Here is a 25,253-nt window from a genome sequence, read left to right on the forward strand (position 1 = left end):
ACTTGGGAGTTTTCTTTCATGTAGCTTTTGTTTTAATGTTTTAGTGATGGTAAGATGAGCTTTTTGGCTAAATTTGCTTGAATTACGGTTTTTATGTTTTTCATTATCTACTTAGGAAACAGACTACAAAGGTGTATATATAACAGTCGTATAGGGCCTATATATGCAATGTAGATAGGAACATTAGTGATTGATTACACTAATGTTTGATTAAATTGAAATAAAATATAGTTACAGTAACTTAAATATGAAAAGTATTTTCATCCTAAAAATAATGTGTATACCAAAACGTTTAACATTTTTTGCTTTGTAATATAATTAAAAGTGTCAAACCTTAAGATACAATGTAGATTACTTCAGCCAAATTTTGTTTTGATACTTTATAAATAAATAATGTTTTGAACGATTCAAAACATTCAACACTCGTAAATAGGAAAATAATCAGATAAACTCAACACCGCAGACTTATAAAATAGAAGTTGTAAATTTAAAATGAAAAAAAAATCCTTTGATTACAAAACTTTGTAAGGCAATATCGGATGAACTATACATGATAACGCTATAGACCATCATAAGAACACTGTTCATAAAATAAATTTGATTCCTTATAAGTTATTCTTGTTGGTTTAAGTTAATGAGGAAATAATTCATCATTTCAAAGCTAAGCATATGGTACTGTCAAAATACTAATTCAGTTTAGGTTAATAAATTACAAAACATAATCAAATTAGATCAAGGTTTAAGGAATGTGGACTAATTTTGCTCTTTGATGTTTTGTTGAATAAATTATTCGTCTTATTTATCCATACCAATCTCAAAGCAACCATATTCCTTATTGAAATAACATTAATTTTTTATTTAGAGACTTGATACATGTTAAAGTAAAAAAATCTAAATTTTGAACCGGGAAATGTTGAGGAGGTATAAAAATATTTTTTGTAATGTCACTTTCACTAACAACTATACCTAATAAAACAAAGCTGTTACTACATACATCAATTGTAGCCAAGTTAAAAACTTCACATCTGATATTTAACTGGCCACACGGTTGTCTAAAATTTTACATCCAGCATTTTTGTAATGAATAGAAACTGAAATTTATTTCAATGTAGCGAGACAGTTTTTACCATAAAAACAGACCACCAGACGCATGGTCATATAGGCCAGGCAATGTATCATTTTTATTGTCACACACATTCTAGCTAGGGGGGTCCAACCCCTACTTTGGTATTGTAATTAACACATGTTTTACGTTATCCACTCGATTTTAACACATTGGTTTGTCTACAACTTTTTTACAAAGGAAGACAGTTGTTTGTACTTTTAAGTTTACTATTGCATAGCTTCAAATCTTGACTTGCTATGGTACAAGACGTCGTTAAAAAACAGTTCATTGTCAAATACCTTTCATGAAATTCTTTAGATTAGCTAGAATATCAGTCATACTTTCCGATGACTTTAAAAAAAGTTGACTCAGAGATTATGGAAATACTTGATGTACATAACATTTCGATATAATCAACAATTCTTGTAAATAACTTATCATTTTTCAAGAGATGATCTTGTTTTTAGTGTCTTCTATAGATGTTTCCCACTCATAGCCGCATTAAGTTGTCCATAATAACAATTATTAATAAAAAAAAAAACAAAAACATTATTATCCTTTCTTCTACTTGGTGGTGTCCTATGACTTCCTATGACTTTCTATGACTTCCTATGTTTCCATCGTTTGCAAATCGGCTCTTTCAATGATTGCTCAAGAAATGCAGTACAGTGTAAATTCAGTTAGGCTTTCTCGCTTCTTTCCGTTGTAATATTTACGCCAACCCAAATTCAAATAGTAAATATTTCATTTGAACCAAGTCAGTAAATGTTTGTATCACACGTTTCCTTAAATGGCACTAAAATATTAACAGCAATTAAATTATCCAGCTGATCATAATATAAACAAATATGTTCTTCATAAGGATAACATGGGAACATTAAAAGCCACTGGGGCAGAGTCCAAGGGACTCGAAAATGTAAGGTCAGTTTGCAAATCTACACACCTAGACGCACATGTTGGTTTATAATATGTGGGGTTAATTTTGTTTTCATACCACAGTAATATTTATTAATAGGCTTTTAAATTTCTTGATATTTCCTGAAGGAGTTTCTGTAGCACCCAACCTTCAACCTAAACAATTCGTTATCTAGATCCATCCTCTATGAGCATTTACACTAGTCACATACAAATGTAATCTTAGTTCAGCACAGTAGCTTTACAAAATCATGTTAAAACAAAGCAATTTTTCATCTTTCCAAGTTGATAAGAATTTATAACGCAATTAGGGTACATTGCAGGAAAGCGCAATTCATTGTTACTGTACACAGTGTCTGCAACTGAAAGACTAAAGCTTCTAAGGAAGCCCGGCGAAGATTTATTTGGCAAGCTCCATACAATAAGTAGTTTCTTGAGTTATTGTTGTCAACTTTAAGAATGCGGACTTGTTTTTCAAGGTGTTCAAGTGTTGGTTAGTTGAGTAAAACTTAAAAATGGAATTGAAAATAATATTTCTACTGTCTCTGTACTGAATATGTAAGGTTTGTTCACTAATTGCTTGCCTGAATATTAAACTGTAAAAAATCAGTTTGTCATTCTTAATGCTATAGATGATGTACTCCTTGAGATTTAAAGAAGCGTGCATGCTAATGTATGTGAATTCAACCGTTTAAACTTTTTTTACATTAAAACCCCTCTTGAAATATTGATAGAAGTAGAAATCCCATTTGCAATGATAAAAGCTGAAGCCAGTTTTTGAAAGAAAATGAAGACATAGTTGAAATAACATTTTACCGAGTGCGCTGATGTTAGTTATTTATTTCAGTTGAATATGCAAACTTTTTAACCGAAGCTTAATTTGAAAGGAAAACTTATTATAAAGAAGCCTATTCTATGTTACATCAAATATCTTTGTAGTACAACAAATTAAAAAAGGGAGAAGAAAATAAATATAAGAGAAAATAAAGAAAATTGCTATTTCACATTCCATTTGAATATAAAAATGTTTATAGCAGGTCTATGGGAAGTCTACTTCAGTGTCTATTCGCAACTTCTCTTATAAGTAATAGATGTGCTTTGTAAATTTACCTCCCCCTAAAACTCTTTCTTTTCCTATATAGCTCTTGGAATACACTCCTGTGTTAGCATGCAGCAACTTTTATTTATGTTTCGTTTCCGGTAAAACCTCTTACTCAAATGACCCTTCCGTTAACTCCTTACCGTATATTACACTCTTGAAATCTTTGTTTATCATGCTGCGTGAACATTTTTATTTCAGTCTATGATAAAATTGTTCATTCTAAAACGGACTGTTAATCACCTCAACCAACTTAGCTTAAAATGTGCTCCTCTTAAAAATGCAGTCTGAATTCTACAAACAATTGTATATACATTTAAAATCAATTCAAATCCTCATTGGTTAAGTTGAACAATAGGGATGCAAGGCTGAGATTAACTAGAGCTACGACATACAATCATCTTACAGATTGGTCGTGTAAATCAAGATATTGTGTCAATGTGACGCCAAGTTATGTCTCTGATATATCAGTATCTTGAGCTCGATAGCACACGCTGAGGAGCTGTTAATCGCGTAACATATTGGTCCTTTAAACAATGAGAATGGATTTTATTACATTGAAGTTTTTTGTTTGTAGTTTTTTAACATGAAGGTTGAGTATTATTAAAATGCATTATTAAAGGACACCTGTGTAATTTTGCAATATCAAGAAGCAATATTAAGAAGCAATTATCTTAATTATTGAGTTCTTAAAAAATACAATGGCGCTTCAACTGTTATGTTCTGCGGAAAGTTGACCATATATTTAGTTAAAAATGTATAATTGATTAAAAATACCTCGTATACATATTTTTAGATGGTTGAAGGAAATAAAATTATTATTTTTGGCTTTAAATATATATTTTAGTGATTTAAAATATACTATTATAGTTTTGGAAATCATTTTAAACAGATTTTTAAGTATATCATTTTTTGTAAATCTTTTATGTTAAGATCAAAAACTTTTGTTAAAACTGACATTAAATTGGCTACCTACTACTACACAAGTGTATATTGCTACAGTCAGGTTAACAACAAAATAAATTCAAAGACATAATAATGCTTTCTCTATACAGAGAGTAAAATATTATGTTTTCAGTGAGAACATTCAATCTGTGTTAAATTAACTGTAAACTGTAGCATAGTTTTCTAACATAATTCGGTTTAAAAGTTGATTAAGTACAAAATACTGCAGGGATGAAGTTGTAAAAGGATAATTTTCTAACCTTGAAATATTGCTACACATAAGCTATAATGCGGAGGTGAGGAAAAGAATAATCTTTCAAGATTTACGAGAATATTCTATACATCATCAGCTTCTGTGATAAGTTGCTGCTGCGCTTTATAACTTTGAATTTGTTAGCAAAGTATGAGGTAGAGCTCGTCATACTTAGTACCTACGTTTAAACTATTACTACTACTCATACCAGAGTCCACTTACTAAAAATTACTCTTCATAACTAGGTTGGAGGAGCAAGTTGGTAAAATGGTAGAGTGCGGGACATTGGTCCCTGATTCAAATCCCGCCAAATCACCAATGGATTTTATCAAAATGATAATGCCGCAACCTCTAGGTCTAGCCTGGAGTAATGTGAAAAATTATACCGTGATGACGCCTAGCGTCCTAGGATATAAAATGTAAATAATAACTAGTTTGAAATCTCTTCCTTAGAACGTTTGGAATGGTTCACATTTGAATTTGTAGGTTTTAGTGAATCTTCCTATAGGGAAGAAGGTATTTGCCAGAGGCAAAAAACAAGATTCGTTCAAAATGCTACATATGAATATTTTAGTTAAATAGATTTTAACAAGTGGTTCACAACAATGGAAATTTTGTTTCTAAATTTATGGAGACTTGTATATTCCGACGTACAATATTTTATTTATAAAATTCTATAGGGAACAACTATTCTAAATATTATCCTCGTAGACAATATAAATGCTGTGTCGGGTTAATGTAAACAAGAATTCATAGAATTTCTCTTGCTTTAATAAGCTACACAAAACTGTGGTTGGTATTTTAATATTGCATCGCTCAACTTTACCAAGTTGGTCTTTCGTATTATTAAATGGACAGTTTATCCTTAAAATCAACTACCTGGAAAACTTATCGTTTTGTCTTCCGGTAATCCTTTAAAACGTAATTGTGCATCTATTGGTGAGATTATGATGACAACGTTTTAGTGTAAAAAAAATGTTCTTTTTCAGATTTCTTTACTATTTTGGTTTAGTCTTATAAACGTTTAGCCAATAAACATAATACTTTTGAAACCACATGAATTATATAAAGAATCAAAATTATATTGTCAAAAATACTGACAACTACGGGGAAAAGCTCTAATATTAAACATAATAAATTAAGAAATAAATAAGATACAGAACTATTACAAAAGTACAATCTTCTAGGAGTACATATTGTTTACATTTATCAATTGAAGAAAAAAATAGAATTAACAACTGAATATACCCACAACCGACAGTTAAATTTGTTAAAAAATTTTTTAAGCTTTCGTGGAATCAGAAAGTGAATTTAATTGACAGATGCAAATGCATAGTAGCAGTTTTTGTATAGAAAGTGGTACGGCATATTGGAATACCTATGTCAAATTTCCTTCAAGGATTGTATTAAAGTATAAAGATTGAAGTTGTAATGATTATTCAATTTGAAACATTCGTGAATATGTTTTAAAGGAAAAAAATATAACTCAGCATATTAATTGTACGAACCACAGATCTACGAAATAGGTTTGTAAAATAGTCATGGTATCCTACATAATTTACAGACACAATGTCGACTTTTGTCTGCTGAGCATTTGGGTTGGAGACTAGCCAGACGTGAGTCTTTTCATATTAATGGAAAATTAACATGGAGCAAACAGCTGTTGAAAGGAAACTAATTATCTTGGCATTTTGTAGCATTTGTGCTCTTTTGTTTTCGGAGACAAAAAAGTCTGTAACAGAAGTAGTATATCAAATTTGACAAAATGTGATTAGTTACTTTGAGGTAGAAAAAGGTAAGCAATATTTAATGTTTGTAAACCAAATTTAGGTTCTGGATGTTAAATCAATTTAATCAGGAGAATTTTTGTACAAACCTATGCTAAGATGTTGTATACGACCTACTTACAATTTTTTTTAAATACAGTTTCTGACTTGGCAAATAAGGTTAAATAGCCTACTTTATCCAAAATACTTTTACATTTTATAAAACTATCCTGTAAAATTTTTAATTCCAAACGTCTCATGTCCAACTAATTAAAATGTTAATTGTGTTTAGTTCTTTCTAAAAAGTTTATCCCTAAATTACATTTACGAATGAAAGTGTTGTGCGTCTCAAACTTAAGCCCAGACTAACGTTGACAGATTTTTAATGCACTAAGTTGTGAAGAAGCATCAGTGTCAGTTTAAAATCAACGGTATTACATTTCAAAATCACTTTAATTGTATTTTAGGCTGTAATCAAATCCGTTCAGATTAAAATCTTGAGAGCTTAACTGAAAATGAAAACAGAAAACAGGAGTCAACTTCTGTTCAGTTAACTTTACTTAGTTCGTTTTACTTGAGGTGGTGTTAAGAGTAAGATAACTGAGAAAATTCATTTACCGCTTGTCAATTCTCAATGTAATGCATGTGTTTAGTTTAAAACTCAAAGTAAAATAATAATTATCTTAGAACCTGATAATTTAAAATGTCACAATATTTGTACAATGTACGTGGCAGATGAATAAATTAAACATTGTGGGTGAAAAAATTAGTTTAAAAAAACGTATATTTCTATTTGTTAAACAAAAAATAAATATGATTTACTATAAAATATTTTTAAATCTTTTGATCGCTTACGAACTTCTATTTTCTTTATTCATAAGAAAAGACATGCATTTAGCCTGTTTAGACTAGCCATTACAGTTCAGTTCTTAGAATTGAAAAGATTCACTTAACAGCATTGTTTTTATTTTTACATAACAACACGGGTACCGGACCAATGAGGATCCAGGATTGAAAGAAAATAAGTAAAATTGTAATGCTTTGTACTTCAACTAATCAACTGTTAAGCTAATTTAATTGTCAATGAGTCGTGCAATTAGTGTTTGGTACAATGATTTGTTACATCACTGTCAGTGGCAATGAGAGGTTATAAACGAAAACATAACATCTCTTAGAAGTTATGAGTAGTGATTGTTAGTAATTAAAACACTGTCGTAGGTAAAGTAGTGTACGCAACTCGCGTAAATAGTCTTAACGACACATGTAGAAGTTTTTAAGGCTCTCCCTTAAATTTCTACTTGTGTCGTTAACACTATCTTTACGCGATCGGTAGGCAAATTATCATCATATTATTGTATCGTTTGATTCATGGTTTTGTTGTAAATAAATGTAGTAAATATAAGTACGATATCTGTAATAGAAATTTATTAAACTTATCGAACCCCTCCTACTCAAACTGTACTAACATTCAAGAGTTTATTGCAAAGATAGATAAGGCCAGAAGGAATATTTGCTCCTTGAAGCACAAAGTCAGATGCTGTAATTAAACTGTGCTTTAAATTAAAAGTTCTCTTGAGGTAAGTCTGTGTGTTTTAAAGTAAACAGTTAATTAAAGAAGTTAATTAAATATTCATCCTTACATAGGTCCATTATACTATATTTGCCAACTATTTAAAAAATAATATCATTGTTAAACAACATAATTTTTACGTAGGTAATTATGTGATTTTATGCAGGCAAAATTTAAAAGGCGAAAAACAAATAACTTAGATCTAATTAGATTGAGTTTTCTACTACTGAGATAAAATTGATAAATAAATATATATTCTTAACTACCAATGTTAAAAATTTTGCATCAATATTCTTAGAATAACAGCAATAAAATAGTACTTTGGTAAATCAATCGGTAAAGTAAAAATGGCATGAATTATTTTAAGGTAACTGAATTGTTGTTTTAAGTTATTTACTTTCACTTCACATTTAAAACACTTTTAAAACTTTATTAGTTTTGTTTAATTGTTAATTGTATCTTTAAATTTCTAGAAAATTATTTTTTTTTTAATTCCTTGTATGCTAAGATTTTAAAAAATCAGTAAAAAGTTTAAAAATAAATCTATGTGTCTATAACTTGCTATAGTCAAATAATGCTCTGTTAAAGTATTACCGTGGAGTGACAATTTTAAGAAGCGTAATACGAATCGTAACATTTTTAAATTGATAAAGCATTATATATCTGTATTATTCAAAGTTATGTTCGGGCGATGGTGAGATTTATCAGAGCCAAAGCCCATTATGTTGATGAGGAATGGTCGGGACACTGAATGAAATATCGGACCCAGGACCCAGCACTGCTGGGTTTGTCTTGTGTCCTTTATACGTAATGAATAGACAGACGTGTTCTGTCAGCTGTGTATTGAATGTGCAGGGCTAATTAAGACATTATAAGATTTTGATTTGCTTCATTTTAAAACTATTTTATTTTTTAGTTAATTTAGCTAGTTATTTGAAAGTACAGATTTTTATGATGTTGGTACAGTGGAACCTCGATAACAAGTCACTCTTGTCACATTTGAAAATCTTCGTGAATGTATTTGGCCCCTAATCACACGTTATTGCAAACCTCAATAAGAAGTCAACCTTGATAACAAGTCTTTTTGATCATTCTTTTTATCGAGGTTCTACTGTATCTAGATAGTTCAAATGTAATTAGTAGAGGATTTAAATGATCAGAAATACTTAATACAGTAGTTGAATGGACACACAATTTAAATTTTGATATAATAAGTGTACTATTAGGTGGGCTACATTGATATTATATCGAATATTGTAGTGATCTTAATGCTATAATTGGGTATTTTAGCTTTAAAAATATATTTTTCATGCCTAGCTCTTTGGAATAGGAAACAAAAATTTGTTAAAGTATTGAAATTTAAACGTAAGCTGTTATAATTAGACTAATGAGAGTGAGGTTACACTTTAAGTACATGTTTATGGACCTGGATGAATTAAATAACCTATGATTGACATCTATTAACAATATTTATTAAGCATTGATTACACACCTTTGATATAAGAAAGAAATACCCCCGCTGCAGCAAAACTGCCGACTAAGCGAAGTTTGATTTGTCTGAATTAATTTTTAATTAAATCTATTTAAAAAACATTAGGTTTAATGAGTACCTAGGTATGCTGCTACACAAGCACTGAGGTGAATAAAAATAGTAAATTCTTATTAGTATTTTCTAACTAGTTTTAGCTAATTCTCAAAACGAGGTGAATAAGAATTTGCTAAGACTAGTTAGAATATACTTGGATCATTTGGCAATTCCTAGTATATTCTAACATGTTAGAACAAACTAGACCTAGAAAATACTAAGATGACGCAAACTTTCAAGTGTAAGATGAGGGGAACAAAAGAAACGATAAACAAAAATGAAACAGAAGAAACCAAAGATCTCTCACTTACGGAACTTCAACGTTTGGTACTGCTACAGCAGATCAAACTGATAAAAATTCAAATTAAATAGGAAACGTTACAGTTTGAACTTGGAACTACTTAAACATCCTGAGAACTCTATTGGAAATGACATGATTATGGGCGACTACATTGATGGCACTGGCGGCTTCTTTGGAAATAAATACATTGTTTTATAAACATTGTTAAAGTCTCCCAACTCCCATTTTCCACCCCATATCCAAGATTATGATCAATAAATAAATAAATATTAAAAAAAACAAAAAAAACTTAAATTTTTGTTTATAGAATCAAGCACTGTATGGGGGTCTTTACAAGTGCACATGGTTCTACTCCAGTAAATGTACTGATAAATATACTGCTTGCACTTTTCTACATCTAACTCACACCTGACAGAGTACGTTTTTCTGTTCCGTACATTTATAAACATAGCCATGATGACTGATAACCCTTTTTTGGCCACCGTCACCAGAATGCTAGCCTGCCTACCCCTAGCTTAAAAATCTTTAAGAATATACTAGCCCTGGCTAGTAAAAACTAACGTTTATTCACCTACAAAGGTTAGAATATTCTAGTCATTAGATGATCTTAGAATTTACTAGGGGTAGTATATTCTGACTACTTTTATTCACCTAAAACTTAGAATATACTTGAAATCAGCTTAGTTTAAGCAAATACTAGTTTTTATTCACACCACCCCAAAAAGGGTATTTTTTAGTAAAATATTAATAGCTTACTACTCTACTCTTACTCCCATGTCCACTCAAATCCAAGAAGATTTTTAGCCTCGATTTTTTTTAATTCCCTATAGGAAAATTCGCTAATATTTATTTTCATTAGTCATTTTTCATATATACTTATTAAAATAAATAAATACATAAAACTCATATTGGTTGACGAAATAAGTTATTTGGAATTTTGTGTCACAATTAATTGTTATTTAAACATATAAATGTAGGATAGGACGGTATGCTTTTACTTTATTATTTGTTAGCAATTTAAATTTTAGCAAAAATAATCACAATAACATTGTAAAATAAAAAATGGTGGTTAAAAACGTGTATAAATTTGAAATGTAAATCTAACAAAATATATCCGCGCCTCGTTCTGTCCCTGTTCAGAAATATTTCATATTATGTCAACTTTATCTGCAGTTGTATTTTTATAGATTTACATAAAGTATAATTAATCTTTGAAATGAATACATTACTTATGTTATTTAATTACACCTTAAACACGATAAAAAATCATCACAATATAATTAAAAAATAATATTAAGCACCAAATAAAAATATGTATAGAGTAGAAATGGTAATTCAACAAATTATATCTGCATCTTATTTTTGGTCAGTCCAGAAATATTTTAATATTTATTTCAACTTTTTCGGTATGGGAAAACAATTTCTCTTCGTGCTTAAAGATTTTATATTTAACACAAGTAACCAAACATCCTATTATAAAAAATATATTTTTTGTTAAAAAGCAGTAGTCTATAGTACCGATTATTTATTCCAATAAGCATAGTTTTGAAGTAATAAAGGTGTTGAGAGTTTTGATATTAGTTGTCCATGCTTATTGCCAGGCAAATGATCCACTTCCAAAGTTTTTATGAAGAAAGTTTTATAGTTTGCTTTCGTCAATCCTAGAACTCAACTATAGTTTGTGGTTGAATATTTGATGAGTTGTTTGTGAGATATTATTTGGTGTTTTATGATCAATATTTCATAGGAAGGTCAAGGTTGCTTTAGGAAAAAATGTGATTAATATGTGTACTAGGACAAACTGTTTAAATTAATATTTGCATATCTTTGAGAATATTTACATTAAGTTACTAATAATGGTGGGGTTCTTTGATTAATATACTACAGCTACAAAATGATTGTACAATTAAACCTTTTACACCATGACAACAAGTATAAATTAGCGTTTGCATTTATTTGCGTAAATTTCTCTAAATCCGTTCTATAATTTTGATAGTTCTTTATGACACTGAGTAGTAAGCTAATAAGGTCTTTGAGGCTTGTAACTTTAAGCAGGTTGATTTTGTGTTGAAGCTGAAATTCTGATCTCCTGTGCGACAGATCTGAAATAAAATTACTGAAGTTATTTGGATATCTTGCTTTCCCCATCCACATGTGCTTATCCTGTTCGTGGATTTGATCAAACAAAACAGGTGGTGTTAGGTACTTTTCATGCAAATAAATATTTGTGGTATCACTGCTACGTATTCATAGTCTGAGCTACCAACTCACCAACACAAATACCCAATACTTTTCCACCAAAACTTTTACTATGTTTCTGTGTCAGATAATACTAGTGTGACCACTCCACAACGATCAGGGAATCAACATTGATTACAAACTATTTCAACCAATCATTGATTACAGCTTCTCACTGTTATATTTCCTGTTGCAGAGAGTACCCGTGTGATCATTACACAGCCATCATCAACGTGACTCTGATGAACACAGGGTGTCCCAGAACCCAAGTACATGAAACTGCGCTACAGCTGCTGCAGGTGTTGGACAAACGGTTCTTCGGCGCCGTGGGACCGTTACCTGCCGAAGGCGACACTGGTGAGTCCACTTTGCGTCTGAGATCCTAACTATTCTACTAACTATAATGTGTTAAAGTGAAATAAATGGTGTGAAATGCGCGTGTTTTGATTACAAATGACCTGTTTTGGTTGGTTTTGGTTTTACGGTATATGAGCGTTTTGAAAGTATTGGAGGGATGATGGTTTTATACTTTAAGTTGTAGGCCTACATGAAGGTTAGTTTTGAACTCAAAGTGTCTGGCTTATCGGTCCTTTTTTCGGACATTGATGTAATCTGTTATTTTATTTTTGGTTTGTCAGCTGCTACCATTGAGCTGCAGTATACCTCAATGGCAAAGACAGTATTGATTATTGATTTTATTGACAGTATTGATCAAACAAAGATGGTACAAGTTAGCCACCACCTAGTTCATGAGTGTTTGGTCTTGGTTAACCAGTTCAACTTCAACTACTAAACTACCGTATTCATAAAGGTTTGGCATATCAGCCCAAGTCACTACCAGTAAGATATCTTGTTCATGAGTGTTTATATTATCAGCCAAAGATACTACTACTGATCCATCGTGTTTATGAATGAATTATTATCAGCCCAACAGTCAGTCACTCTATTTGTTTAACTATTTAACCTTTTCTCATCAAAATAATTTCAAGACTAAATTGTTGTACCTACAATTTCAATGCCACATATAACTGAACTGAATCTTAATACAACTGTGCACTAGATTAAGTACAGATAGTCAAAATCATATCAAGACTAAATTGTTGTACCCACACATAAATTTGCACTAATGTCTCTAATACTGTCAATGCCACATTTAATTGGACTGAATCTTAATACAACTCTGCACTAGATTAAGTACAGATAGTCAAAATCATATCAAGACTTGTTGTACCCACACATAAATTGCACATATAAAGTCTCTAATATTGACAATGCTACATATAACTCAATTGAACCTCAATACAACTCTGCCTCTTATACTAGATAGATTAAGTACAGTACCAGTGTTCTATTCAAACACATTATTGCTTACAAGCATACACGCCGGGCCATTAATGATAAAAGCTTGAGGTCTCTGTAGGTTTCACTATTAGTCATGTATTGTTGGTTGGGTAGAAGGGCTAAATGGCCACTAGCATGCCCTTGATTGGTGGTTAATGTACCTACAAGTTTGATTAATTAATACAATCTTACACGTACAATATTTGGGCTAATTTTTAAAGCTATTACAAATTCTAATCCAATCCAAAGAAGCCAAATGTTTTTTAAAGCTTTGAATGTAGGGATGGAAATCATAGTAAAATGTTACTCAATTGAAGAATGAAAACATCCATTATACTTTTCAATAATATTCAAAGAGGGTGAAGTATTTTTTAATTTTTGAGTTAAATCAAGAAAACATCGTAAAATATTTACTCGATCGAAAAATAATCGCAGAAACATCACAAAATATAATACAATATACTAATGGTGTCAAAAATGTGCACCTTTGGTCATAACAAAATAACTCTTTGTAATAAAAAAATATTTCTTATAGCTCAGAATGTTACATACATGTATATTACTAAAAAAATTTTTTAACTGACCCAATATATTTGAAAAATCATTTTCTAAGTTCAGATGTTAGTAAATCCCTTCTAAATCAGGATCAAACTTGAATGTCTAACGATATTGTGGAATTATTACGTATCAATTTTCAAAAAAGGGGTTCAATCCAAAATGTCACATCACCCTGTGCTAACTTATTCTTTTACATCGTCTAAAAAAGCGACCCCTTTCAACAGATTATTTGTTCTCTTTTCACTGTAAAACTGCAAGTACAGTACTAACTACAATGATAGCCTCTTGGCGCTTAAGTAAAGATAAAAACAATATAGGTCAAGTATAGAATTGGAGAAGGGCAACTCCTCAGTACTTAAAGTGAAGCATTAAGTCTTAAAGTACTCAAAGTATTAATCTTTTATTTTAGTCTGTTGAAAGTCAAAAAATATTAAAGCTAAGCTTTAATAAAGTAAAGTAAATAAGAAATAATTAAAGAGAAAAATTGACTCAAGAATAATTATTTCTGAACTGTGAAAGCGTCTATCTAATTGTAATTGTGTTTAAAAGTTGGCATTATTTGCATAGCTCTTCCCAACCAGTATTCCGGAGTTATTAAAACTCTTTGCTATGCTACAAATAAGTTTAGTGGAATCTACAGGCTTTAATAAGTATAAAATTGTACTAATACAGTAACAATTATGTACTTTGGTTTTCATATTTTGTTAGTGCATTTTTTATGAGTTAACTCTTATTTACCAAGTTCTTGCAGTTAGTTATTGTTTATGTTCCTAATTTTCTTAGCATAAAAACATTCAGAAATGTTCTCAATATTCTTAACACTTTACAAATTAGATTAAAATAACATATATGTATCCACTTTATGGGCTTTTAGGTAAGTTAAAAATTTTATCGATGGATATCTTTTTAATTGGAATAAGAACTCTTGAAACAAAATAAACTAGGTTGTGATGTATTAATAATATACTTTAACACTTTTTGTCGAAAATAATATATTATACAAAAGTAATAAATACTATTACAAACAACATAATACAATGAAATATACTTATATAGTAATAAGTATTTCTAGGCCAATAAAAACATGTAGCTATTTTATACAAACGGTTGAATTACTAAACAGTTAAGAAGTGTGTAAAAATTAGTTATTTAATAACAAAATATTACATTGTTAGCAGGTCACAACATAGTTGAAAATTATGAATATACATTCTATACATTCTTATTGATGGCAACATTTTAAGCATGGGCTGTAAAATTGTTTTTGGCTCCAATTTAATTCAGAAATGTGTTAACTTGTAAAAAAAATAACTCAGTTAAGAGAAGGGTTTTAAACTTGCTATTTCAGGTTACTCTAGGGAACTTTGGCGAGTGGAATTAAAAAGTTACGGCTTGGCAATAAAGTTGACAATTCAGTAAAGAGAGAAAACAATTATCGTTCAAAACTAAATCACTGTGTTAACTTGGACTTTGTTTTAAATCCAATTCATAATATATTTTGTGTGTGGAATAGTATTTGATTATGCATTGTTTATTCTCTCAATTAACATTTAAAATCCAGCTATAATCGTTTATTAACTATTTCAATAAAATATCAGTTTGTTTATTTGAAATGAAGTTTGCTTGGAGCAATATTTTAATATTATATTTACCGTTCATTATGGTATGAATTTCAGAAAAAAGCAATCTATTACCTTAGGTAGGATTGATAATTAATTTTACTTGTTTTTACTTATTAAACAATTAATATATCAACTGTAGGCTAATTAGCTCACAGTTCTCATGCATGTTAATTCCCTACAGTGTCATCAGTTTTTTCAACAGAAAAATATAAATTTATTCCTTCTAGTGGGAGACAATCTAATTCAACTGACAACTCTAACTTGGACTGATAAATTTACGTTTTCGTATAGTGACATATGATGAAGTTACAAAAGAATACTAAAGTAAAATATCTCATTAAATGTCTTCTCATAAAAAAATGTTGGATTAGTAGATTCTCCTTATGTCGTATAATGGATTCTAATTATTTTTCAAACACAAATAATACGTCACAGTTTTGTAGGCCGTACAGCTCACATTGTCTGGTTAAAAAGCTGATTGATAATAAACTTGAATGAAGGTATACACTTTATTACTTAATAGTGGATTACTAAAACTGAGGTTAAGTACCAATGGTGATGGGGAGGATAATATTTTTGGTCAATAGTATTGAACCATTAAATTTCTAAGGAACTAGAACAATTGAAACATTCGGGATGATTAAATTCATAACTTTCCTAAACCAATTCTAAAACCGCAAATATAACTTAATGATTTTATTCCAAACGTAACCTATTTTGTGGAAAGAGTAGAGTTCCATTCTAGTTCCTTCCCTTAATTGACTAAACCTAATAAGACAGTCAGGGCGGGTCGTCATTTCCATTGTTCCAAATCCATTGTTTTACTTTGTGTAAACTTATAATGCAATAAAACATAAATGGATTGAATCTCAGAGGGAATTAAAACTTGTTTACTACTTCTTGAGTATTTTTGGTTTGATAATTGTATTTCTCAAACTAATGATAAATTGGTTGGGGCTGTAAAAAGACCAAATGTGGTTAGCAATGTTTTTGACTCTCTTGTAACTGCTTGTATCAGTGTCATGTTTTAGTAAGAATGCTAGGAAAATAATAAATTATTTTTAATATAATGTAGAATCTTTAAAAAGTGAAAATATATACAAAGATTGTTACAAAACTCTATAAATTAACAAAGTATTTTACTAACCATGTGTTGGTAAACCCTATCTTATTATTATTGAAACATACTGTAAGTAAATGAAATTTTGACCTTACTATTCATTACATCCACAAAATTTTACATTTGGGATTTTATACTACAAGCTGAAATCAAACAGTTACACAAATAAAACAAAACAAAATTGAAATGATTGTCAAAGTGTCTCCAAATGTCCATATTATTAACATATTAAAAATGTGACTGCCATTCTGTCATTTACTAAATTTAATAAAATATGACACTCTCCTCCTTCATAAAATATTGGATTGGCAGATTCATTTACACAAATTGTTGGTGTACATTTACCTTATTTCGTCCAGTCTAGGGAAATAAGTTACTAAAAATGTTTTATTTACGTTAGAACTAAACGTTTTGTATAACCCAATTAAAAGAGTTTAAGATATGGTAGTATTAAAAACTATATTTCAGTTTTAATGACTCATTCATTTATTGTAAAAAACATTTGTAATCGTTCATTTATTAATAATTAAAAATTCAATGAATTCTAGTTATTTTATTTCAATAATAAAAAAAAAATTATACAGTAATCGATATATTAGAATGTTGATTTGTCATGGTTTCTATTTTTTTTTGTTTTCTACCATTCTAATATTCGTAAAGTAGTAAAGATAATTGAGTCTAAAGAAGATATTTATTGACTATGACCTGAATTAGAAGAGAATTTACTAACATTAAAAATTTTTAGTTAAAATACATTCATAAGCATTTAAAGTTAACACTCATTTAATCTAAAACTTAATGTAATTAAAATAATTCAATCTAGAAAAGCAATGAATGATTTCCTAACCTTTTCAATGTAAGCAATCAGAGGAGTGATCTGATGCCTTCAAGCATAAAATTCCCACATTGACTTTATTATAACATTATTTTATATTGTAACAATTTATTCCTTTAAATTTTCTCTACCTACTTTACTTTCTAAAATTATATGTTTAAACCTCAGTATCTTAAACAAAATATGCATAAAGACAAGTTTAACTCTATAACCCAACTCTTAAAAAATCCTTTAAATACGCACTTTGGATTACATTTCTATGTATTTAGCAAAGTGGACAAAAATATGTAGAAGTTCAATACATTTGACACAAAATGTAGTTGAGTGTATTCCATTTTTATCTATTAAAACTGTTTTTAAATTTTCGATTTTAATTTGGTCCTTGTTTTAATTGCTCCAAAAGCAAATTTAATAATTATTATCATGAAGGACATTTTGTTAATCTAGATGATTTATCATGCCTTGGATTATTCCACCTAATTAAGTCCTGAAAGGATTAAATTAAAAAGTAAATGGAGTAACATTTAACTTACATGACAAGTTGAGGATTATAGAGTTTATAAGGTGGCGAGTGAGGATTTCGTAAGACATATATTATCTTTGAAAAAGCAATGTTAGGTGTATATTCAGTTCTACAATGAGTAAGTCGTAACTCTACCAAAAAACATTTTAAAGTAGATGTGAACTTTACTTTACTTGTGCTACAGTAGGTTCTATTAATTACCTACCTATTAATATCGCTTCTCGGCCTGTTGGCTAAGATCAAAGTGTAGCACGTTCATTACCATAAAAAAGTTTAAAATTGAGGTCAATATTAGTTTTTTTTTCAACGATCCAAGATTTTTTTGAACCATCTCATCATAGGTACTAAGGTACCCTATATTGTTTTATAATGATCAGCATAGTTTTCTCAAATCTAAATATATTTTAATACTACAATCAACTTATATAATTCTATGACTTTTATAATATTTCTGTACTTAATTATTTTACAAACAAAACTTACTAATAATTTCTTAAGTAATTGTTAAGTCTAGTTTGCCCTCGACAAACTTATAGAATTATCCCATAATAAGATATCGACCTGCAAACTTCTCCAAAAGTTTTATTAGAAGTGATTGAAAGTTGGCGAAGAGGTTTGGAGATGAATTTTGAATATGAAACTCAATTATTGTTAAAATATTAAACCACGTTCTGCATTTACCTTACGATATTGTTGATACACTGAAGGAAAATGTATTTGGGTTGTTTGTAAGTGATGTATACCTACATCCTTTTGTTGAATGTTTTGTTTAAGATATCAATTTAATCTTTCACTGACCCTGTTTAAGAACAACCATTAGCTTACAACATTATTGTTATATATTTATGCAAAAGAACTTAAAACAGTAAACGACAGAATACTGTGCAGTATGCACATAACCTAAATCATCAACAAATCTTTAGATTAACGGTTGTTGGTTTTTGTTACTTATTAAATGTGAACTGAAATAATGTATTCAGTTCTATTTATTGTGATTAATTAAATGCTAGTTTAAAACTTTTTATAGATTGTACCATTCGGTTGTTGTGGACAGTTTTGAAATTTTAGAAAAAATTACTCCTTGAAATTATAGAAAAATTTATTCTTGAAATTTGTTTAAAATCTCATTGAAACTTTAGCAGAAATTAAAAGTACACAAATATTATGATAATTGAAAGTGATATAAAAGGTTACAGTCACAAAAATGTTTTTATCTAATAAATAAGGAAAAATATATAATAAATGGGAAAATACGTGTAAGCGAATTGCCACCCATAAATACATGCAATCCAGCATATCTCGTTGCAAGGTGCATAAACAGTTTAATTTATTTCAAACTCATGACCTATCTCACTGGGTCGTACATGTTGTACATGTTTTATGTTGTGTTAATGCAACACCGGAGATAGCAGTATGTTTATAGGACTCACCTTATCTCACATATGTTTGTCTCACTCACAACATAAAACATGTGTAGAGGTAAAACATAATGGTTATTCTCTATAAAAAAATACATTTATTGTTGTCTTCCTTCGTTTATTACTGTGAGTAGATAGTACTGATAGTGAATAGTAGGCTAACTCAAGGTAATTAAATTTTCATGCTTCATGGATTTTTGTGTTTTATAGTCTTAAATAACCCAACTCACCTGTTTTTAAAAACAATAAAATCCTCTTGAGTTATTGTTAATTAAATAAATACCTCGTAAAAAGCGTAAGTACGTGTAACAATTTTTTAATTACTTTTGTTATAATATACTTAAAAGATTTTAAAGCGTATTATTGACGACATTTTCTTTCATTAAGTAGTTTCCATTAGCTTTTTACAAAACAGGCTACAGATATTTTAAGAAAATTCAACTTTGATATGGAAAGGTTTTGGTCAATCCAGCTGTAAGAGCTTGTAAATAAAGTATATTAAAAGAGGAAATAAATCATGTTAAAATTATCATGCCTACTCCAGCGTAAACTTAACACTTGTCAAAGACTAATAGATTAGTCGTTTTAAAGGAAGAATGTTGCTAATTTTGTGATCCATTTTTAACTTTTGAACTTAAATATTAAAGGTTTAATATAATTACTAACTTTTCCACTCACACATTATTAAATATCATGGGAAGTTCTTTGATGTTCACTCATGAGGAAAGATATAGAGTTATTTAAAACATGTGACAAGATTTAATTTAATTAGACAATTTGTTTCAAGGAATGAATTGAAAGAAACTATTTCTTTTTTGGAATGTGGAAGGACATAAAGGAATATAACACATGCTATATGTACACAAATTTTATTAAACATTTAAAAATATAAGTGTGATACACATTTATATTTTATTTACAAATGTAGAACAAATTAAATTCATAGTTCCTTGAATATTACTATTGAGTTAGTTTTCATTTCAAAAACTTTCTATCTGGCCAGCAAAATATAAGAAATATAAGCAATATTCAAGTCATCGTTAACCACAAATTTCACAACTTAAAATCATCCTTAATTGTAATTTGGGCATTCAAAATTCAATTAACTAAAACTATAGATTTTTATTTTTGGATGAGTACAAATAACATATCAAAATAGTTTTGCTGACAATACTTTAGGAAATCCAATTAAAACACGAGGCCAAACATTACGTTCATACGATTTCTTGTCGAAAACTATGAAAGGTTTATCTTACAAAACAATATTTGAGTTTCCTACCCTTCACATAACAATTATCTACACATACAATCCATAATGAATCACATCCACATTAAAGAACAATACACTTCAATATTAAAATTGTAAAAAAGTAATCTCTATCTTTCAATTTACCATCGTGACGTATACGTTCCCCATTTATTCACATAAACTATATACACATTAGCGTTAGTCATTGACATTAATTTCTACCACAGCCAAACTTCGTTATGTTTTGTGTTGTGTCATGTTTACTTCGTGATCGGCAACAACTCGTGGTTGTCCCTCCAGGAACCGTTGTTCAATGTAACAGTTCTGCGGCGATACAGGGACCCGGCGGAACGGGTATATTCTGACACCACTAAAACAAAGATTAAATATTAGATGAGCCACAGCTGTTGGAACCGTTGTTTAATGTAACAGTTCTGCGTTGATACCGGGACCCTACGGAACGGGTATACTCTGACACCACTACAACATAAAGATTAAATATTAGATACGCTTCAACTGTAATGAAACAACAGTTACAGGGACCCGACGGAACGAGTATATTCTGACACCACTAAAACATAGATTAAATATTAGATGTGCTCCAGCTGTAGGAGCAGTTCTTTAAAGTAACAGTTCTGCGGCGTTACAGCAACCTGACGGAATATATTCTGACACCACTAAAACATAATTATTAAATATTAGATGTGCTCCAGCTGTAATAACAGTTGTTTGAAGTAACAGTTGCAGGGACCCTACGGAACGAGTATATTCTGACACCACTAAAACAAAGATTAAATATTAGATGTGCTCCAGCTGTAGGAACCAGTTCTGCGACTAAGGAATGAGTATATTCTAAAACCACTAAAGCATTGTTAAATATTACACATACAGTTACAACTTCAAACAATCATGTTAGAATGGTTGTTTGCGTTATTTATAAGATTATTGTGGGCATTTTACACAAGGCTCCACTAGAAATACATCACCATTATTATAAAACAATGAATCCATTTCCATGGTTGTTGAAAATCTTTCTTAATAATCTCTTAAATAACAGAAACTCACTCTCACCTAACATTAACTAAAACAACGAAGGTTGTTTGTTCTTGAGATTCCACAACTTCACAGTTAGTTGTCTTCCACATTCTTTATGAGTTAGTTGGTAAAACTAAGTATCATACTATTGTTAACGAGTAAATTAGATAATACTCATAACAAGTGTTATGCAGAAGCTACAAACTAATGAACTAAACAGATAATATTTAAAAACCTACATTATTAAAATAAAAGATTATATCAACAAACTACAATTTAATTAATAAAAAGTTATAGGCCTTCCTCCCTAGCCCTGTGTTTATGAATATCATAGTCAAAATTCCTTAACCTCCTGTCAATAAAAAACAATTAAATATTCTAGTGTTAATGTATATTGCCAGTATTGCTCTAACTATTGAAAAAACACTCCTTACTTTTCTTCAAAAATAAATATCACATTTTATTGCACTCTCTACTATTATACTGGATGTAAATTTTTTCTGCAGCTATTTGTGTTGTACTACTGAAACTATTTACAAAATATTTACTACAACTTACCTTTAACTTGACCAAACAAATACATATTATTAGTAAAGTAAAATAAAAAGCAAATAAATCTTGCTATACAAATGAATAAGAAAATAATATTTGAACAGTTTGGCCCTGATTTATTATTTAACTGTTAACCCCATTGTCTTGAATGCCTTTGCAATAAAGAGTAATTGGAAGGTCGTCAACGCCGAGGCAGTTTGTTAAAGGCTCGCCTCCTGATTTATGACTACACTGGCTTTTTCGGCTTTGTTTCGACGGTTGAAAATTGTTTTCGCCCGGTCTAGGATCTTTAACTGCCCCCTAAAATCTTGAGGGAAGTCTTTTGTGGAAACTTAAGCTTAAAAAGTCAATAGTGGTGAATATTTACTTTCGTATTATTACGTGTCCGAACATATTTATATTATACCATTTTGTCTAATCTTCGTCATGAGGTATTTACGATTTTTATTGGATTAAAATAATTTTCCTCCTCCATGTAAAGTTTCGTAAGCTGTTTTTGTACGTGATACTTGACTTTTTAGTCTAAAGAGTCACTTTACAAAATATGAACTATACATTTCGTAACCGGTGTGGAGGCAAAGGAAAATGTTGTATGAGTTAAAAGGAATGAGTTAAAAGGAATCTGAGAAAAATAAGATTACTTTTCATAATAGCATGGGTTGGGTAATAACCCCAAAATTTAATTAAATTAATCTTTTTTTTAATGTTATGTAATTTTCTTATTACACATTTCAAGTGTTGGTTTGCAAAATACTTTTGTGGTTTATGTGAAATACTTGAACATGGTTGACCAACTAACTGTCAATACGATATTTTAAAAGTGATAAAGTTGAATTCTTAAAGTGTATTATGTAGTTGCGGATGTTTTCGATCCCTGTTAGTTATATACGTTGTTAGTTATGTACGTTAAATGACCCAAAACACGAGAAGAAACCTGACAGAGAAGAAATTTATTTGTTCAATTTCCTAAAGTTACAAACTATTTCCAATTTTAAATTTTATCATCAATGAACAAACAGAGAATTATCTGAACACTATTTTTGATTCAACACAGAAATATTTGTGCAAGGTGACCTGCCGAGTGTGTCAATTTTATCGAGCTAAAAGACACTCTGATCATGAGTTGCACATTATATTTTGTATATATATATTTTTTTACTTGACAACTAAAAAATAATCATGTAGAGGCCAAAGTAAGATTTTTAACTTTGCTCTTTACTTTTCCTCACTGCAAATTACAACCGAACAAAACAAAATTCCTAGGAAAGTGTCATGTAAAGTAACCTTTTGTGAAATAAATGGTTTTGCAAACTAATACTACTAAGCAGAAAGTTGCCACTTTCCATGACAACAGTAGATAAACATATTTGTTACATGGCCATATATTGTAAACATAAATACCTACTTATGTTCATAAAACATAGTCTACATTCATACTTAATTGATTTACTCATAATACAACAATCAAACAAATGAAATATTCAATCAAACTAAATAACTAACATTAAGGATTTATCATGCATACAACATAGCATGCAGGTACAGTAAAAAACAACAACGTATTTTTTTCCTTAACAGTATATAGAAAAACACACACAGTATATAGCACATAAATAAATATATACGAGCCATTCAGCAGAGCGTTGAAAGTAATCTCTAGATCGGGGCATTATAAGCCAAATGGTGCGTTTAATAAAACAAGCCAGTAAAGTATATATTGAACACTGCCAGTTGGTTTTTATAGTTATCGCCTACGGCTTAACATCACTTAATGCTTTTTTATTACCCTGAATGTTTTGGGATTTTAGAAATTTTTGTCATTGCGTTTTAGACCTCTTTGAACTAACTTATGCTTCTAATATCTAATGCATGAAGCGTTGTATTCTATTTCTAGCGTATATCAGCCAGACTGTTCTGTTGCTAAAAGTTGGGTTTGGTTGGAAGGTTACCTTTATTTTCCAAAATATACCATCACTCGCACCACTATGTGGACCAATAGTAGGGTCCCTGTAAGTCGACCTAAAACATGTTAGGTATATTTCAGAAATGTTTTATTTAACACAAATTTTAGTATTTCAATCCAAAGCCAAGATAATTTTTTTAATAAGGATTTGAAATAAACCTCTATATTTGTTATTTTTATAATTATTCTAATATTAACTAAATAATAGTAATGACGAGGGACAGATGTTTTAAAATACAATGTTTAGTGGGACGTTAAAAGTTATTAAAACTAAGGTAAGTTTTTCAGGGATGGGGATTCGTGTAGACTGTTGAATCAAAAGATTTCCTTTAGGCCTAATATAAAATTCAATAAATTGAAAATTTAATGATAATTTGAAAACAATAATTAAGTGAAATTTTGATTTTGATTAAATTTTCTTTCCTTTGGTTGACTTTTGAAATCGAGGTAGGTCTGTTCAAAATGGATGCTGAAGGAGTCCATAGTTTATAGTTTTAGTTTAATAATGAAATGGAAAGTTCTCACCAATCTTCTATAAGTAATTTGTCTTCAGGATTATGTAATTTTTATTTCTTCAATTTGGTTCAATATTATATAAGTAACACTTTTTATAATATAATTAATTTCACAGTTTAGTTTAGCACAACTATAATTACTGTTGATTTTTTTTCTTGGAAATATTTACCACACTGTTCATTGTTGTGAATAATCTCTTCATTTTTATGGGGTTTACATACTTAAAAAAATGTGTTGAATTTTTTTTATAATATTGAATTCAGATGCATTTAATTTTAATTGCAGAAATTGTTTTGGAATAATAATTTTGATAAGCCAATGAATAAATTTTGATTATAAATTATATATATGTTGAGACAATACTTAGGTTTTGGGAATCTTGGCAAATACATTTTTACATTATTTTCATAAGATGAACATGAATAAATATTAAAGTATGAACCAAATTCAGTTTGTAATTTAATTAATTACTATACCTCAAAACAAATGGTTTTTGAGTCATTACAGATTTTATAACAATTATGTCTTGTTAGATAATACGTCATAAATACTATAACAGTTTTCTGTTGCTTGTATTTTAATAACGTTTGGATTTGTATAGTTTTAGCAAAACTTAAATAAAACTGTTTTGTAAGTAATCATTATATATTTTTTATATGATTCATTGGGGCTCTGCACAAAAATTGAATAAACTACTACAGTAACTTATTTTTTACATCTAAATTATCAAAGTTATTTTCTTAT

General features: G+C 29.5%; 2 protein-coding genes across 2 annotated transcripts in view; one reads left to right on the top strand and one right to left on the bottom strand.

The window, feature by feature from the left end:
* The window catches only part of LOC128995812 (protein furry-like), a 61,512-nt gene extending 49,349 nt beyond the window's left edge, over positions 1–12,163 (top strand). The window contains exon 25 of the mRNA XM_054420830.1: positions 11,974–12,163. Within this exon, the coding sequence (XP_054276805.1) occupies positions 11,974–12,163 (190 nt within the window). The remainder of the gene's footprint in view (positions 1–11,973) is intronic.
* An 8,168-nt stretch (positions 12,164–20,331) lies between these two features.
* Positions 20,332–25,253, bottom strand: part of LOC128995900 (sex peptide receptor-related protein 2-like) — a 29,308-nt gene continuing 24,386 nt past the window's right edge. The window contains exon 3 of the mRNA XM_054420946.1: positions 20,332–20,813. Coding sequence (XP_054276921.1) covers positions 20,704–20,813 — 110 coding nt within the window. The 3' untranslated portion in view covers positions 20,332–20,703. The remainder of the gene's footprint in view (positions 20,814–25,253) is intronic.

The sequence above is a fragment of the Macrosteles quadrilineatus genome, unplaced genomic scaffold, assembly GCF_028750875.1.
Source record: "Macrosteles quadrilineatus isolate MER2022 unplaced genomic scaffold, UCM_ALF_1.0 Scaffold_5__1_contigs__length_97177068, whole genome shotgun sequence".
Taxonomy (NCBI): Eukaryota; Metazoa; Arthropoda; class Insecta; order Hemiptera; family Cicadellidae; genus Macrosteles; species Macrosteles quadrilineatus.